This window comes from Apiospora phragmitis, assembly GCF_038363925.1.
Source record: "Apiospora phragmitis strain CBS 135458 chromosome Unknown utg000003l:1.0-2676785.0:1.0-2680665.0, whole genome shotgun sequence".
NCBI classification, from domain to species: domain Eukaryota; kingdom Fungi; phylum Ascomycota; class Sordariomycetes; order Amphisphaeriales; family Apiosporaceae; genus Apiospora; species Apiospora phragmitis.
Window position 1 is genome coordinate 2,357,263 of NW_027117401.1, and position 16,959 is coordinate 2,374,221.

Here is a 16,959-nt window from a genome sequence, read left to right on the forward strand (position 1 = left end):
ATAAACCCAGAAGAATTTATATAAAGAAGAACAGGTAGAAAGAATGATTTGATCGGTTGATCTATCAAGAGTCGAAGATGGGACCGAACGCCGGCACCCCCCGCGCCTCCAGGTCATAGACGAGCTTCGACGTGACCTTGGCGTTGGAGATGATGGCCACGGCCTCGGCGCCGCTCTCCTTGTACAGCCGGTAGGCCTCGACGGCCATGTCCGGCCTGCCTTGTTTCCGGGTGTTCCAGATGACGGCGTCCGGGTCGGTGGCGAGGACGCCCTCGATGATCTCGCGGCCGTACGTCGTCTCCGGGTTGGGCGTCGACCAGAAGACGCGCACGGGCACCTCGCGCGCCAGGATGACGGGCAGGCAGGGCCCGATGCCGGACCCCGTCGCGACGAGCACGACGCGGCGGAACAGGGGCAGCATGCGGAACACGCCGGACGCGGGCGTCGTCCGCGTCCAGAGCTTGGTGGGCGGGTTATCGATCATCTGCCCTGTCCAGTCGCCGGCGCGCGACACCACGACGCTGAACCCGGCCTTGCCCGGGATCGGGATGGTCGCGAACCCGTGCCACTCGCGCAGCGGCTTGGTCGTGAGGCGGATACCCTTGCCCGGCTTGGGCGTGCAGTAGTCGAAGTGCAGGCGGATCGCGTGCTTGCTCAGGGGCTGGGCCGGACGTTGACCTTGCGCAGCTGCACCCACGGCAGGATGATGGTGTAGGAGATGGCGGCGACCATCCAGAGGGCCGGGTTGTTGGCGAGCGGCTTCTCGGGCGACACTGACGCGTTGGTCACGGCGATGTGCGCCCAGACCAGCGCCAGGGCCGTCCAGCCGCCGAAGCGGTGCGTCCACTCGAACTGGTCGTGCATCACCATGCGCACGCGCGGGTACGCCATGACGAGCATGGCCAGCAGGATGGCCAGGATGATAAAGGTCAGCACCACGGTCGGCACGTTGACCCGATTGAACTCGTCCTTGCGCACGAAGTAGATGGTCGACTGCACCGCGAAGATAACCCACCAGCCGGTCGCGCAGATGGCGGCACCCGAGTGCAGGCCGCCCAGATGGTAGCAGCGCGCAAAGTGCCGGCGGATCCATAAGGGGGCAGACTTGGGCACGCGCGTGGCGAGCCAGAAGACGAAGTTGATGCCGTACTCGTTGCGGATGACGATGGCGACGAGCAGGTTAGCGGCAACAGCGTTGGCGATGCCGTCGAGCGGGAGGCCATTCTTGGCGCCCGCGGCCAGGCCGATGAAGACGAACAGGTTGATCATGAAGATGAACAGGAACAGCTTGCGGTACGCGTTGAAGAGCTTGTGGCGCAGGTAGCGCCCGCCGTGGAAGCCGTTCTTCTGGGGCAGCTCGATGGCCGCCTTCTCGACCTCGATGTCATCGTAGCTCTTGACGCTCGTCGCGCTGCTCTTCGTCCGGACCAGGCCCTTTTCCAAGTTGCTGAGACTGATGTTGTGGTTAGCATTGTGATAGGCGGCCGCGTTGTCTCCAAACTGGTTAGTGTTGTTGACATACGCGGATGGTGGCGTCGCGGGCGGGGTGGCGGGCTTCTCGGCCTGGTCCAGGGCTTGCTGCTGCTCCTTGTCCTGCTGCATGATGGGCTCCTCCATGGCGCGCAGGGCCTTCTTGTCGACCTTGCCGCCGGGGGTCATGGGCATCTCATCTATCCGTATCAGACGCGAGGGGCGGGAGTAGTGTGCGAGGAGGTTGGCGAGGTGCATCTTGAGCTCCGTCTCATCGACGTGGCCGTGGTACGAGTAGAACGCCCAGAGCTGCTCGCCGATCTTGAGGGCGCAGGCCTTGGCGACGTTGTGGAAGGACTCGACCGAGGCCGAGACGCCGTTGAGCTCGATGCGGACGCCCTTGATCTTGACCTGGTCGTCCTTGCGGCCGAGGGGCTCGAGCTCGCCGTTGTCGAGCCAGCGGCCGAGGTCGCCCGTGTTGAACATCATGCGGCCGTCGCGCGTGAACTTGTCGGGCCGGTAGCGCTGGGCCGTCAGCTCGGGCAGGTTCAAGTACCCCTTCGTGACGCCCAGGCCTCCCACCCACATGAGGCCCGGCTCCCCGATCTTGACGGGACATTCGTTCTCGTCCAATATGTAGACGTTAGTGTTGGGGTTGGGCCGGCCAATCGACAGCTTAGCGCCGAGCTTATGCGTGTGTGCCGTGTTCAGGATCGATATCTCGGTGGGGCCGCAGACGTTCAGGAACCGCACGTGGGGAGCCCACTCCTGCGCCAGCGCCAGGGGGCACGGCTCGCCGCCCACGGCAATGGTCTTGATGTTGGGGAACTCGGCGTGCCGCGGCAGGTACTTCTGCGCCGCGCTGGGCGTCGCAATCACCACGTCCGATCGGCTGAGACACGAGGCCCACACATCCTTGTCGCCGCCACGGCCGCTCGACCCGCGCAGGTTGAGACAGCCACCGTTCATCAATGTACCCAGGATCTCCCAGGCGCCTGTGGGTTACGAGAAGTTGTCAGTAAGGGGGTTCTAGTTCAGGTGAGGGTTGCGCAAGAGGGTGGGGGTGCACTTACACATATCGAAGCCAAGCATCAGAACGGACGACACGTTCGTGCCGACTGTGATGCCGAGCTTGCCGGGCTCGTTGAGCAGGGTGTTGCAGGTGCCCTCGTGAGTCACATCTACACCCTTGGGCGCACCAGTCGTCCCGGAGGTGTAGATGGCGTATGCTCCATCAAAGGGACCGACGGGAACTTCGGGGTTGCGGGTGTCGCCGCGGCGCCAGAGGGGATCCAGCGCGTCAATGGCGACGATGGTGGCTTCCGAGTCGAGCGGCTTGCTGCGCTCGACCTTCTCCTCGAAGCTGGAGAGGCACAGGACGATGGGGGCGCCCGAGTCGCGGATGACGTGCTGCAGGCTGTCCTCGACCATGACGGCGCCGTCGATGGGCACGTACTGGCAGCCGGCCTTGAGGACGCCGAGGATGAAGATGGTCATCTCGAGGCACCGCGAGTAGACGCAGACGACGCGCTGCCGCGGCTGCAGGTTATGGTTTGTGATCAGGTGGTTGGCCACCATGTTCGACCGCCAGTCGAGCTCGGCGTATGTGAGCGTCCTCTCCTGGCCGAAGCACTCCCGCACCGCCTTGGCAGTAGGGTACGTGCCCGCGATGGACTCGAACGCCGCCGTCACCGTCCTGTGCTGCAAGGGGATAGACGGCCCGCGTCCATATTGGCTGAACAGATGCTGGTCCCCCGGGCCAGCTTCTCAAGTGAATGGAACACCATTATTACGACGAAAGTCAGAAGAAAGAGAGAAAAAACAGACTATCTCGAACAATGTCGAGATGGCTGAGAAGAGCAACAAAAATGAATGATAACAGCTCACGACAACCAACACACCTAGAGAAGGAAGAAGGGGGGGGAAGGGGAGGGCAAGAAGAGCCGCAATGGGTCGGCTTTTTGTGACCTTGGAGATCGAGCTATGCAGTTTGATGCTGTTACCGTTACTGACTAGTAGGAAGACGGCAGACCCACGAGACAAGGAGATCCCCGTGAGCTAGGAAATGAAGAGGGACTCTGGTCCATTTTTTAAACTCCCGGGTCGTGGTGCGGGAGATTCCATGTCGCAAATCCCAACACTCCTGTGAGACATCCAGACGGCAAAAATTTACGACGTCGCTCCGTCGTTGGAATGGGACTCGTTGCCCCGATTACCTATACGGCCGAATCAGGCACAACAAATACCTTCTCTTCCTCCCTTCACTTACTTTTTCTTTTGCTTTTCCTGTGTGCATCTCCGGAAAAAAAATAATAAAGAGCGTGGAGCCGAGGCAACTGGGGGAAGGGGGGTCGGCTTAGAGAGAGACGCTGGTAGCTGGTCGGTCTAGTGCGACAACACAAGCGACGATGGCTGCCGTCCCTGCATGAGTGGGACCTCCTTACCCTGCCCTGGACCTGTCAATTCTGTCGATTCTCGAGTTTTCGGGGCTTGGCCTAGATTTTTCATTTCTCTGCCGTAATTGTATAATTCCACCCGTCTCATCGCTTTATCACTACTGGGGCTCCTTGTTTCATGTCGCCATAACGGCTTTGGCTCCTTGCTTAATACTTGTTTACTAAGTAACCACCAGCTAACGTGGCATGGGCCATAACGACTTTGATCGAGATGCTACTGTCGATAACCGACTGGAGGTTCACCTTGACCCCTCCCTATAGGAATTTTATAACGTCTTTGTCTTAGAATCTGACTACCTCTTTAGGAAACTGGCCCCGGAAAGAATACGATGTCTGAGATTGCACGTGGAGATGTGTCTTGTTGCATCGTTGCGTTGCTGCCGGTAATTAGGACATCTTGGACAACTGGGCACCGGTTGGATGAATCTGGCAGATCCGTCCGAATAGAAATCTCCAGTTAATCGCAACTGCCAGCCCTCGGGGCCCGGGACTAGGGGACTCGTACGAATCTAAAAGGAGTATGTACATAGTGCTTACTCCACGAAGGGGCAAGGGGTTGTCGTCCTAAATTATCGTGCCAGTTTCAAAGCCCCACCCCTCCTTACCAGCCGTGCTCCACGCCGAAGGAACGGTTCCAATGTCAGTTAGGCAGGCAGGCAGGACCTCGTATGTATAGATCTGCCGTTGCTAGAATATGGACGCCCCCCAGAAGCGCCTCGGTCAAGACCCACACATCTCGACCGCTTGCATTCCCGGAGCCGGGCGTCGCAAAGAAAGGGTAGGGTGGCCCTAAAACAGATCCGGCTGTGGAGCATATAGCTTCAGATATAGGACGCACGCCCTCCAGCGCCTCGGCTATTCACCTTGAAGCAATTCTGTGAGCCAAGGCGTTGTCATGGCATCTCCATTGGATTCTTAGCATGACGTCGTGTCGTACCATAGGGACTGATGAAAGTGTGGCATGTTCGGCACTTTAGAGATTCGAGCCCCGACTAGACCTTCACCTTCAAACTACAACTTGGCCATGCGCTAGAAGTGGAAGAAACCTGTCGATGCATTTGGCGTGTTGAGCAGTCTGACCTCTTAGCATTGCATACCTGAATGAAGGGTGCTTTCCTTTGGAGTGAAGCCCTCATGTAGGACCTAGCCCAGTAGACTCTCTGACTTCCCAATTGGGCAGACAGATGGGTGATTCTTCCTCTGTTCGGAGATCTCCATGAATGCTCATCGATCGTACTGTAGCAGAACGGTAAGTAACATGATCATCGTGGTAAAGGAGATGGAGCTGTTCGCTTGTACTGTAGTGCAGCAAAAGTTTGGCCCGTTGAAACAAACCGAAATACATTAGCAAGCATCGCGGCCGAGAGAGGTTTTTCGCGTGGAGCAGTGGAGGCTTAGAAAGGAGCAATGTCGTTTCGAGAAACAAGAAGCTAGCTAGGGTTAAAAATGGAAAAACGGAGAAGCAATGCATGTGATTAAAGTTTGGTGTTTGGATGGTTTTGCCAGGGCCCTGAGCAGGGTTCGGGCCAGTCGGGGAAGCGCACTGCGCAGGCATCTCGAGGGTGGCCCATTCAACTGCTGATCCACGCCGGGTCCACTGAGGAAGCTGGGCCTGGATGGAGGCGCTGATTGGTGGCCAAAAGCCCGAACGTTTGATGCGAGAGCCGCCAAGGACGGGTTTAAATACGCAGGCACGACTTCAGTCGGCCGATGAACCTAATCAAGCGATTTGGGACGAGGCTCATCTTGCCTGGATTGAGTGACGGATTTAGCATCGGGCCAGGGTACCCAACTTCGACTTCGCCTTGCTCAGGCTGGAACTGCCACGCCTGCATGGCCCCCCAAACTTCAGAAGGGAAGGTGGTTTTTCGTTAGCACTGCTCCAACCTAGCACGCGGCACTCTGCATAAACTAGCAAGTAACAGATGCTGTTTTTGTTCGGGCAAGTGCTTAATTCGGCTGAAGCCAGGGAAGAAAGAGAACATCAGTCGGAAGAAATCAGTCGGAAGAAATCCTCATTCGAGGGCATCTCATTGCATGTGTCACGCGGTATGCATCTCATCTTCCCATGCACAGAAAGAGCATGCCCAAAGAGGTTCTGCAACGTTGTGTGGTTACAATCCACGTTTACAATTGGACCATTGTCCAAAGGCGGGAATAATGTTCTTCATTATGCGGCGGGTCGAAGAGACCACCAGTTCAAACGTGAACAGTTCTCGAGACTCGCGTATTCAAACAGGTATTGTTGGAAAGGAAAACAAAGAGAAGCAAAATTGATGAAAAATAAACAACTTTATTCAAGACACATTCATGTCGGGTAATCTGAGCGAATACCGTTGTTGTTGTTGGAGTTGGAACTGTTTGATGCAGGTAACGGAAAATGTGCTGGACTGATGAATCAGCCTAGGCGTGACGATTACCAATGGGACCAGAGTGCTTCGTACCTTCCCTAAGTATTTCCCAACTTTGCATGCAGCCACACAATGCCCACGAGTCAGAAGGGGGCAGAGTCGAGACAGTGCACATAGTGGGATACTCCGTACTTATTCAACCGAGCTTTCGGCCGGTTCATGCAACGTGGCTGACATCACATGGCCCTCGCGCCCAAAAAGCAATCAACACTGCTCCTAAACAGTGGCTTGCATACTTGTGTAGCAAATGCATTCGTGGTGGGAGGATATGTGGTGGGTATGAAGGGGGTGGGGGGTGAAAAGTAAACGAGGGTCGATCCCGTTTCCTCCGCTATTGGTGTGTTTATTTTAATTAGACCTGGACTCCGAATCCATCAAGCCAGTTCCTCGATCCACCAAAGTCCAATATCAACCCCGAACTGCATACCAGGGTTGGACACCAACACCCAAGACACCAATAGACGACTGTACGATGGTTCTAACGCAAACAAAGCAAATCTTCAACCCTGAACATCACCACAGCCACGATGCAATTGATCTCCAGAATCACCACCGACGACATCAAGGTCTCGGCCAACAACCAGGGTGTCGCCGTCCTCCAGCTTGATCGACCGGCAAGCGCAATGCCTTCAGCCAAGCCATGATAGACACTATTGTCGTGGCTCTGCGCGAGCTGGACACCATGCCTGAGGTGCGTGCCGTCGTCATCGCCGGCCTGCCCGAAGGGCCCTTCTGTGGTGAGTAGTAGCAACCCTGCCTCCGATATACATTCGGGCTCCTCTGTCGAAGTTTGTTAGCTGATTGGTGGGATTCCATTCCGTTGCTGCAGCCGGAATGGATATCAAGGAGTTGGTTGCCATAACCACGGCCGCGGCGCATCGGAGGAGCTTCCTTAAGGACCTCACAGATGCTTTTGCGGGCTTCTCGAAGCCTACCATCGCTGCTGTGGTGGGAGCCGCAGTAAGACACCCCGCCCCTATGTTCCACGCTTTGGCGAGTTCGACAAGGGGAGTGGCAGTGCTGACATATATTTCTGATAGCTTGGAGGAGGTTGTGGGATATCTCTGGCTGTAAGTATGACGCCACGTGGCTAACCCCTCCCCTATCATGGGTTTATCGATTAACGCCACCTTGTCCAGTGCGACATGATCTATGCGGCTGAAGACGCCATGTTTGGTTTGCCAGAGATGAAGATCGGTACCATCCCCGGCGCCGGCGGCACACAACGGCTCGCCCGGGCCCTGGGAAAGCACAAGGTGAGAAGAGACTACCCACTATACCTTCTTCCTCGAGCATAGGGACCACAGTCAACTAAGCAACAATTCGTGAAATATTTAGGCAATGGAGTTCATCCTCACCGGCGAGCCTGCCTCTGGGGCCGAGTTCGAGCGCCTGGGCATGGTGACTCGCACCTTCCCCCAAGGAGCAAGTTCTGGACGAGGCTCTGAAGCTCGCCACCAAAATCGCGGCCCTGTCCGGCCCGGTAGCACAAATAGCAAAGCAGGCTGTGCTTAACGGGTAAGTTGAAGCCATCTTCTTGTCGTGATAGATAATACCGAGCAGAATGAGGGAGAGCTGACATCATCATCACCACAACACAGCGGAGTCGTCGACTTTAGAGATGGGCATGGTGCACGAGAAGGCGTTGTACTATTCCACATTCGACGTGTATGACTGCCATGAGGGCCAGCGTGCGTTCCTGGAGAAGAGGATGCCGAACTTCGAACACCGCTAGGGTTGTAAGCCCATGATATCATTGACGCGTTTATCTGGGCGTAGCGACTATTTCTTATTGCTTCCAGCCTTGGTCGGATCTTTTCTGGCTAAAGCAAGTGATTTGGCATTGATTTCGTTTACTGGTTTTACCTATGCGGTGATACCCAATTTGCTGAGTGTTTTGTCAAAGTTGTGTAAATAGGCTGTCCTTATGATGATCCTACAAATCCTGCATTGTTATTCCAGCAGCATGTGTACAAAGATTCTTGAGATACTGCTGCTCTAGAATATAGGTACAGTTCAGATACATGTAATTACGTAAAGTCAATACGTCGAGTGGTGATGCTTCCACGGAATGGGTTAAGTACATTAGGTATTTGCTCACTTGCCCATATTCTGAATTGTGTGCGCAATTGAAGTCCAACACGTTCTTCTCGAACAACCACTCCTAGTCAGTAGTGCCCTCCGCTGTTGCCAACGATCCCAATGCCTCCCGCCTAGACAGTTTGGTCAGGTAGGAATTCTAGCTATCCACAATTACAAGCTTCTCCTTGATCGTTCGAAAGTTGGTTAGTCAGTTAAGATTACCTTCCAAGTCCAACACTCGGTTATTTCTCATCTCCCAAATCTCGGACAGCAACTTGGCTATCAACCTAATTTCAACAACCCGCAGCCGCCACTTAGGCGAGGTCACCAGGATCAACAACCGTTTCCAACACAAGACGCGACTTCTCCATAGTCTCACCGGCTATTCCACAGATCTCATCTGTTACATCCTTCCCATGACATCTCTTGGTCTCCTCTTGGCGGAGGTGAGGTCTGACCTGGTATCACGACTTCAAATAGAGTAATTACGGAACTGGGCTCATTCATCTCCATTTAGAGACTGGAAATCCACGTTACAACTTGGAGAAAGGTTCTTCGACAAGTTGAAAGCGTCTTTGTCCAGTGGGACTGCTGAATAGAGCGTTATTCGATCTGGTATGCTTTATCATGATTTTTGCCCACCAGCTTGTCAGGTCACATCGAACAGCCTGCAACCGCTATTGTTGAACCAAGTGAGTCAAGTGATACCCCATGACCAAATATCCCATCATGCATCTACTTCATCACTAACTACATAAATCCACTAATCCACCCTAGGGGTATCCAATAGCCAGCTATGCCATGGCTAGCTTGACTGATACCGAAGCTTCCGCTACTGCTTCTATCGTGAATATTGACATATCTCGATAGCTCATCCTCAACAGAGCAAGGATTTGATCAATGACTATTGTTCGAACTTCCACAAACCCAAACTCCCATCGAGACCTTCCTTCATGGGCAGCATGGTATACATTAGGCACTGATTGATCATCCGTCCAATATAAGCTGGGTGATTTATACCGGTACTTCAAGAAGAGGTTTCATTATGCTGAGATCTGGAATTGAAGTTGTCCGCGGTTAGTACAGTGTGGATGTGCTCTTACCTACCGTTTGATGAGACGATGGATACGTGTCCGGCTGAATAGAACGGCCTAATCTGTACTCCGTAGAGTAGTGTAAATAGGTAGATTCACTTTCTTTTGATGCAGATTAATCGTTTCCAGGGTGTTTGGGTAAGGACGAGATAAGCTCAAGTGACTATCGACGGGATAGCTGGCGGTAGCCGGGAATAACAGCAGTGCTGCCAACACGTTCGGAGTGTTGCTAGTAAAATAGATGAGTTCTTCTCCTTGCATGTGCCATATTCCGCTGTGGCAAGCACTTGAGTAGCTCAGTAGATTCCCATCGTATCGCCACTATTGGAACTATTGCCGACAACTATTGCTCATACACGTGCCCTGGTGATGATCAATTGAAGTCGAGCCGCTGTGTCTCGATGGTGGTTGTCTGCTTGTCTAAGACATCCCTGGGGAAGACGGCATTGACATCCGGTGCTGCCGCCGGTGCTGGAGTGTCGGGAGTGAGTGTTGTTGCACGCCTGCGCCCCCATAGAGGCTGAGCTCAGTGAGCTGTGGGTGCATGGCCCGAGCTCCCTCCCACTTTTGGTGGCAGCCTTGGACGGTTGGGGGGAGCCGGGTGTTTGCTCCATCCAATTGCCTCTGACGACACTGTCGCCCATATCGCCCTTCAATCTACAACAGCTTCACCCGCAACCCTTGTACGCCCAAAAGCAACAAACAAATCATCATAATGGATCTGGGAGACGCAGGCGACTCACCTTGGGGTGGTATGTCTCAAGCCATTGCATAATCCGACCCTTCTACTGCGATGCTAACACACGTCCAGATGTTCCGTCGCAATCCTCGAAACCGCCCTTTGAGCAAGATGGTAAGATAGGCACTCGGCCAATTTGATCCAGACGTATCGCCGACCTCGGACTAATTGAAGCGACACCGAATCCAGACTCAGTACTGAAGACATCAGAGACCGACGCTTCCCAAGCCTCTCAGTCTAACGTCAAGCCGTCTGCCGCCCGAGGGCCGCGCAAGCCCGTCCGACGCTTACAGGCCCAGCCGACCTCCCTTCAAACCGACGATCCCCTCGGTCCATTGGGCCCGCTTGGCGACAATGCTACCCCCGGCGCAGACGCTCAGTCCGATGACCCCCCCCCCGCCCCAGAAGGAGCAAATGACCATCCGCACTACCATGCCTGCCGCCGGTCAGCGGAAGGCCGGGCCCAAAGACCCTCACAACGTCGATGACGAGGAGGATGCCGACCTTCCTTCGGGCCCACGCGCGCCTCCACCCGTGGAAGCCGCGCTGCCCAGTCCGATCCGGACCACGAACCGGCCGAGCATAAGCCTCGAACAGGCTGCGGCCAGCCAAGCTTCCACATCAGCGTCGGGGACCCGCACAAGGTGGGCGATCTGACGAGCTCCCACATCGTCTACTCGGTGCGGACGAGAACGACATCCAAGGGCTACAAGCAGCCCAAGTTCGAGGTGAAGCGACGATACCGGGACTTCCTGTGGCTTTATAACACCATGCACGGCAACAACCCCGGCGTCGTCGTCCCCCTACCCGGAGAAGCAGGCGCTCAACCGATTCGACCAAAACTTTGTGGAGTCGCGTCGTGCTGCACTCGAGAAGATGTGCAACAAGATCGCCGCCCACCCTACGCTACAGAATGATCCGGACCTCAAGCTGTTCCTCGAGAGCGAGTCGTTCAACGTCGATGTCAAACACAAGGAGCGACGAGAGCCGATTCGGGCGAGAGCAAGGGAGTCTTTGGCTCCCTCGGGATCAGTGTAGGAAGCAGCAACAAGTTTGTCGAGCAGGATGATGTAGGTGCCCCTTGAACATTACGACTTTCAGTCACATAATAACATGCATAGTGGTTCCATGATCGTCGCGTCTATCTAGACGCCCTTGAGAACCAGCTCAAAGCTCTGATGAAGTCGATGGACACCATGGTCAACCAGCGCAAGGCTATGGCAGAGGCAGCTGGCGACTTCCTCCGCGTCTCTACATGCTCTCTCAACAGTGGAGCTAAGCCACACCTTATCTGGCCCACTTGACGCCCTCTCGGAGCTACAGATCACGATTCGCGACGTCTACGACAGACAAGCGCAACAGGACGTCCTCACCTTCGGCATCATCATCGACGAGTACATCCGCCTGATTGGCAGTGTCAAGCAAGCTTTCGGTCAACGCCAGAAGGCTTTCCACAGCTGGCACCACGCCGAGTCCGAGTTGCAGAAGCGCAAGGCTACCCAGGACAAGCTGCTTCGACAGGGGAAGTCTCAGCAGGACCGCCTCAACCAAGTCAGTGCCGAGGTCGCCGATGCGGAGCGCAAGGTTCACCAGGCCAGGCTCTTGTTTGACGACATGGGGCGCCTGATGCGTGCCGAGCTTGACCGCTTTGAGCGCGAGAAGGTGGAGGACTTCAAGAGCGCCGTGGAGACTTTCTTGGAGAGTGCGGTAGAGGCCCAGAAGGAGGTAAGCTACCCACTCCCTCCACTTCAACAGGAGGAGGCTCGTTGCAAGATGTCTCCGAATGGAATGATTGCTAACATATGGTTTCTAGTTGATCGAGGAATGGGAGACCTTCCTAATGCAACTCGACGCCGAGGATGACGAGACTGTCTTCTACAGACCTCCTGTCATACAAACGGCTGGGGACAAGGCTCGCATGCCTGGCGACACGGCGGTGGACCGGGCACGGGCGACTATAAATGATGACTCCGACTAAAAGGAGGTGCGAGGATAGTCTTCGTAGAAGCCGCTACTGTTGAATGTGTATTGAATACCCTCTCCCCAGTATTTCTCGCGTTGCATGGCCGAGGGTAAATCGATCCCCACTAATTGCCACAGTGCATGCGCTGGACCTGATTTCTTTCTTTGGAAGAAGGGGCAGGGTTACAGGGGTAAACGATATGCTACAAAGACAACTTCGATGTACGCTACAAGCGGTAGCAGGTATGGAGAGCCCATGCTATAGTTATACTATTAGAGTGCCCTGGAAAAGGGGTTAGCAAAACGATAAGTGGACGATGTAGGTGTGACCGAAGTAGGAAACCCGGGCACATCTCAGCTCAGAAGTACGGAGGCAGGAGTTGATCTCAAAATGCAGCATCCTTGGAATATAGGTTAAGTTGATCGGGTCTATCCCATCCCCTGATTGGCACGTACAAGCTCAATGGGTGTATTAAGCTATAACGTGGTGTAATTGGCCGCAAATATAATCTAATGGCACATGTCCCTTATTAGCTGACTGTACTTACTTTTAACTCCTTGTGGAATAGTTCTAGTCACTACGGAATTTGTTATTAACTTTCTTGGAAAGTAAGCTTGTGTTCAGCTATTAAAGCCTTGAAGTCCCATGGGTAAGAAAGGGGGCCGGAGAGATGGGGTTTTCAGCTCTGCAACTGTCAGCAATTAACATAAGTCATGAAAATGTAACCTTCCGTTATTAGTATTGTTTATTACTTAGACAAAACTCCAAATCAAACCCAGCAAAAACGAAGAACTCACAAAGTTGGCTTCCTTGACTGCAGCCTTAAACATTCTAAATCCTCTCCATCGCATCGGATCGACTGGCGAACATGGATTTCTCTCGCTTTGGCAAACTGCCTTTGGAACTGCAGATCGAAGTCTGGAAGCTCGCAATCCTGGCCGAGTCCCAAGGACGCGTGGTGCCGCTCCATGGCAAACACGTCGTCCCGCGCCGGAGCCTCCTCAGCCCGTTCCTCTCGACCGCTCGAGCCAGCCGCACCGAAGCCCGGCGCTTCTACACGGTGGCCCTCCGGGTGGCCAAGATACCCCTGTTCGCCCCGTCCGTGGAGTACGACTCCAGCGCGGCGCACGAGCGGACGCGTCTCGACTTCGAGCGCCACCTCGCCCACCTCCTCCCCATCTCCGCGGCGCGCGGCGTCTTGTACCTGAGCCCGACCCACGACACGTTCGTCACCGGCCTCGACTTCGCGCCCCTGTACGCGACGGAGTTTCCGTACCCGCGGGGGAACAGCGGTTTTCGGGGGCTCCGGCCCGTGCGCCCCATCACGGAGCGTCTCGACGCCCAGACTTGTCGCGAGGTGCAGACGGTCGTGCTGGCCGAGTGGGACCGGCAGGGCCGGTTTCAGCGGGCGAGCACGGTGGCGGAGTACTCGAAAAAATGCGCCGAGCGCCTCTGGAACTGGTCGACCTTTAGCGGATGCACCGCCTTCCAGCACCTCTGGGTGGATGACCGGCGGCGCTACCATGGCAGACCCATGTGCGATGCCGCCGCCGCCGCTCGGAATCTCATGATGCATCTGCACGAGTCGTACCTAAATGCTGGCAGGGGCGACGGCCATGTCAGTGGGTGCGGACGGTTGGACATCCGGTCGTGGGTGACGGTGGACAAAAGTGACCCGTGCAAAGTAGTGGCTAACACTGTGTATAGCTCGGAGGAAGCCGAGGGGCATGCAATGCCACCAGAGTGGGATGGCCTGGAAGTGGATTGTCGCTACTTCTTTCATATTTCCAGGGTTTGATTGATCACGATGGCGTATGCCGGTTGTTCATATCCGATTCAGTCCCTCCAAGATGCATCTCATTGTGTATGTCTGGGGCAAATATGTTGATACACTCGTGTTGGTACCTATATGTGTCTCGATAAATAGATATCACGGTGAAAACATTCAATGGGATGGAGCAGTTTCAAATTTTCTTCAAATTTCTTTCAAATTTCTGGGCCTCGAAACGCAGTTTACTTTCAATAGTCTGGAGTTCTATGATCATTGGAATGCAACAGACCAGGACCTTATTCAGAAGACCTAGCAAAAATCAATTTTATTCCTTTGCATATCCTTAAAACAAGTGACTTACTCTTTGTGTAGTCGTGGATGCTAAACCGTCTAAGGCTCATAAGACAATAGAAACAAGAAGAGAAGAAAGCTTACCGTACTAAACATAAGGTACGAAACAAGAACTACAGCTGTATGTACTCCGCACTCTCCTCTGACGCCGGACCATCGCTCTCGACCTTCTCGCTACCGTCCTCGCCCTGTTCTACTTCCTCTCTGGGACTTTCCTCCGGCGCCTCGGCGCGCTCGAGCATCTCCTTGGCGTCGTCGACGTCCTCTTTCTGGATCGTGATGGACCTGAAGGTCTTGGCGTCGAACCCATAGCCCGGCACGTCGTAGACCCGCGTCTCGACGTTCCGCAGCCCCTTCTTCTCGAGCGCGATTTCGGCCCACACGCGCTTCGCGTCCCGCTTGACGCGGGCCTCGCACTTCGCCACGTGGTCCTCGAGGGCGGGGATGCTGCGGAGGACCTCGATCAAGGCCGGGACCGGCTCCGGCTCCGGCTCGCTGGGGGGCTCAGTATCGCCGCCCTTGTTATTACCCTCCGCCTGTCGCTTTTTCTTCCCCTCCTGCTGCTTCTTCTTCGCCTCCTGTTGCTTCTTTTTCTCCTCCTGTCGCTTCTTCTCCTCTTCCTGTTGCTCCTTCTTCGGCAGCCTCTTTCGGCGCCGCAGCTCCGCCTTCGCCTCGTCCCAGACCTGGGGGTCCTTGAACGCCAGGACACGCCGCCGCAGGTCCTCGCGCTCGTTGTCGCCCCGGGCAAAGAGGCCCTCGACCAGGTCGAGGTGGCGGACGATCTCCGGGTCGCGCCGGTCCTCGCGCCGGTCCTGGTCGAGGAAGGCCTTCTCGTAGGGCTCGAAGCACTGCTTGTACAGCTCGCGGAAGCGCCGCTCGATCGTCTTCTTCACGACATTGAGGCGCCGCAGCGCGCGGTCCCGCTCCAGGATCTTGACGTCGCCGAGCTTCTCTTCGGGGTTGCGGTTGTGCCAGTTGCTGTTGGCCGCCGCCGTGCCCAGCTTGGGGGCACTCTTCACCATTTTCTTGTCGATCTTGTCTTTTTCCGCCTTCTTTTGGGGGGAGGAGGAGGGGCCTTTGCCTTGGCACCGCCGCTTTTGATGACGGTGGTGTTGGCGCCGGCGACGACAGTCTTAGTAGTCGACTTGTTCTTCTTACCTGTGGGCTTCTCCAGAGGGGCTGGCTTGCTCCGCTTGGGAGCCTTGCCTGTGTCCTCTTCCTCTGCGGCTCGCTTCCTCTTGGGTGGCGGGTTCTCAGACAGCTTCTTGGCCTTCTTCTTCTCGCCGCCTTTACTGTCATCTACTGGCCGCTTCCTCTTTGGTGGTGTAGGCTCTAGAAGAGCGGCAGCTTCCCCTGCACTGGGCATGCCTAGCTCTTGCATGCTGCTAGGACCTACCTGGATTTGCTCTTCTGTTAACGTATTCTCAGGGTTATCTTCTAATGTCGACCGAGTAGTCTGGGGGTTTTGCTCGTCCATCATTTTGTGAGTTGTATCTGCTGAGTGCGAATGTATTGTTTCTGGATTGGAGCCAATGGGAAGGTCTGCGTAACTGAGTCCGAAGGGCTTTATAGCTCCTCTCTAAACAATTGATTCGCGGCGACTGCTATTGTTTGCTATTGTTCACCCCAAGACTAATTCCTTTCATCTTTTACAAGACCCGTTAGGGACTAAGCGTTTTGTTATGTCAGTTGTACAAAGACTAAACAAAGGCGACAGCGTCGCCTCTATGTGTCCTTTGGGGTCTCTTTTTACGGCCCGGATTTAATATACACTTTCTAGGACATGGGAAATGTAAGAAACCAGCTTCTATACTGGGTTCCTCCAAATTATGTTATCTGTTCGGGCCACATGCAATGACATAGAGACCTGTGGCACTTCAGAGTACTGTGAGCCGGGGTCCCTATATGTTACTCTGGTATAATCGACGCAGCAAGGAACAGAATATGACCCTGGGATATGAGTTTACCAGTGGAAAATGAAAGGGTCGAAAATAAAGACGGGGCCGAACTCAACTCTGCTGTCATGCAAACTGCCTCGCGTTGCTTGTCCTTTGTACCAACCTTGGTTTCGAGCGCCAGCAAGATGCAGGGTCTCCGAGAAATTGAGCTTGTTGAATGGTCCGCACATATGATCAAGTATCGCTCCAGCAGCCTCGAATGACTGTGTCTCTTCTGCGCCCTAGGTCTCGGGAGAAAAGTTGTGTTATGCTACAGAACTAGCCTTTTATCACGCATTTCCAGAGCGTTTCGAGAATGGGATTTTCCTCGTCTCCTAGGATTTCTGGTCGTGCATCTACTAACTGGAACATGTTGTCGCGGATGCTACACAGTATATCGAAGGCTTTCGATCAGCACTGGGTGGTTTTTGAAGTAGGCTTGGGTCATCGGGGATGCCGTCCAAAATAGTATTACATGGTAGAACTAGCTAGAAGATAGAATATATTATACCCATGCGCTTCCGCCCTTCCATACCTACGTATCACAGTCTTGACTTCGAGGTCACATGTGTCACCAAGGAAGCATTAGCTTCGCCAGTGCCTAGCCAAATCTAAGTCTTTGAAATATCGGAACGGATCTTCCACTCTTTCTACTGGCATGTCGTTCGGACGGACGGCGGGTTGG

General features: G+C 54.7%; 5 protein-coding genes across 5 annotated transcripts; 3 read left to right on the top strand and 2 right to left on the bottom strand.

Moving 5' to 3' along the window:
- Positions 1-64: 64 nt before the first annotated feature.
- PG994_003065 (non-ribosomal peptide synthetase) lies at positions 65-3,557 on the bottom strand (the record flags this gene model as incomplete). Its single annotated transcript, XM_066854474.1, is given in 4 exon segments — positions 65-661; positions 673-2,465; positions 2,544-3,233; positions 3,548-3,557. 4 exon segments carry the CDS (start codon positions 3,555-3,557, stop codon positions 65-67), a joined length of 3,090 nt encoding a protein of 1,029 aa, XP_066720329.1.
- A 3,307-nt stretch (positions 3,558-6,864) lies between these two features.
- On the top strand, positions 6,865-8,072 carry PG994_003066 (ClpP/crotonase-like domain-containing protein; the record flags this gene model as incomplete). Its single annotated transcript, XM_066854475.1, has 7 exons — positions 6,865-6,930; positions 6,957-7,074; positions 7,167-7,297; positions 7,378-7,407; positions 7,477-7,593; positions 7,676-7,820; positions 7,939-8,072. 7 exons carry the CDS (start codon positions 6,865-6,867, stop codon positions 8,070-8,072), a joined length of 741 nt encoding a protein of 246 aa, XP_066720330.1.
- Positions 8,073-10,228: 2,156 nt separating this feature from the next.
- Positions 10,229-12,230, top strand: PG994_003067 (uncharacterized protein; the record flags this gene model as incomplete). Its single annotated transcript, XM_066854476.1, has 9 exons — positions 10,229-10,265; positions 10,325-10,366; positions 10,442-10,502; positions 10,633-10,786; positions 10,807-11,049; positions 11,072-11,284; positions 11,374-11,499; positions 11,528-11,977; positions 12,066-12,230. The coding sequence occupies 9 exons, from the start codon at positions 10,229-10,231 to the stop codon at positions 12,228-12,230; spliced, it is 1,491 nt and encodes a 496-aa protein (XP_066720331.1).
- An 853-nt stretch (positions 12,231-13,083) lies between these two features.
- Positions 13,084-14,013, top strand: PG994_003068 (uncharacterized protein; the record flags this gene model as incomplete). The annotated part of the gene is made up of 1 exon (XM_066854477.1): positions 13,084-14,013. The coding sequence occupies one exon, from the start codon at positions 13,084-13,086 to the stop codon at positions 14,011-14,013; it is 930 nt and encodes a 309-aa protein (XP_066720332.1).
- Positions 14,014-14,450: 437 nt separating this feature from the next.
- PG994_003069 (uncharacterized protein) lies at positions 14,451-15,817 on the bottom strand (the record flags this gene model as incomplete). The annotated part of the gene is made up of 2 exons (XM_066854478.1): positions 14,451-15,412; positions 15,496-15,817. The coding sequence occupies 2 exons, from the start codon at positions 15,815-15,817 to the stop codon at positions 14,451-14,453; spliced, it is 1,284 nt and encodes a 427-aa protein (XP_066720333.1).
- Positions 15,818-16,959: the final 1,142 nt, after the last annotated feature.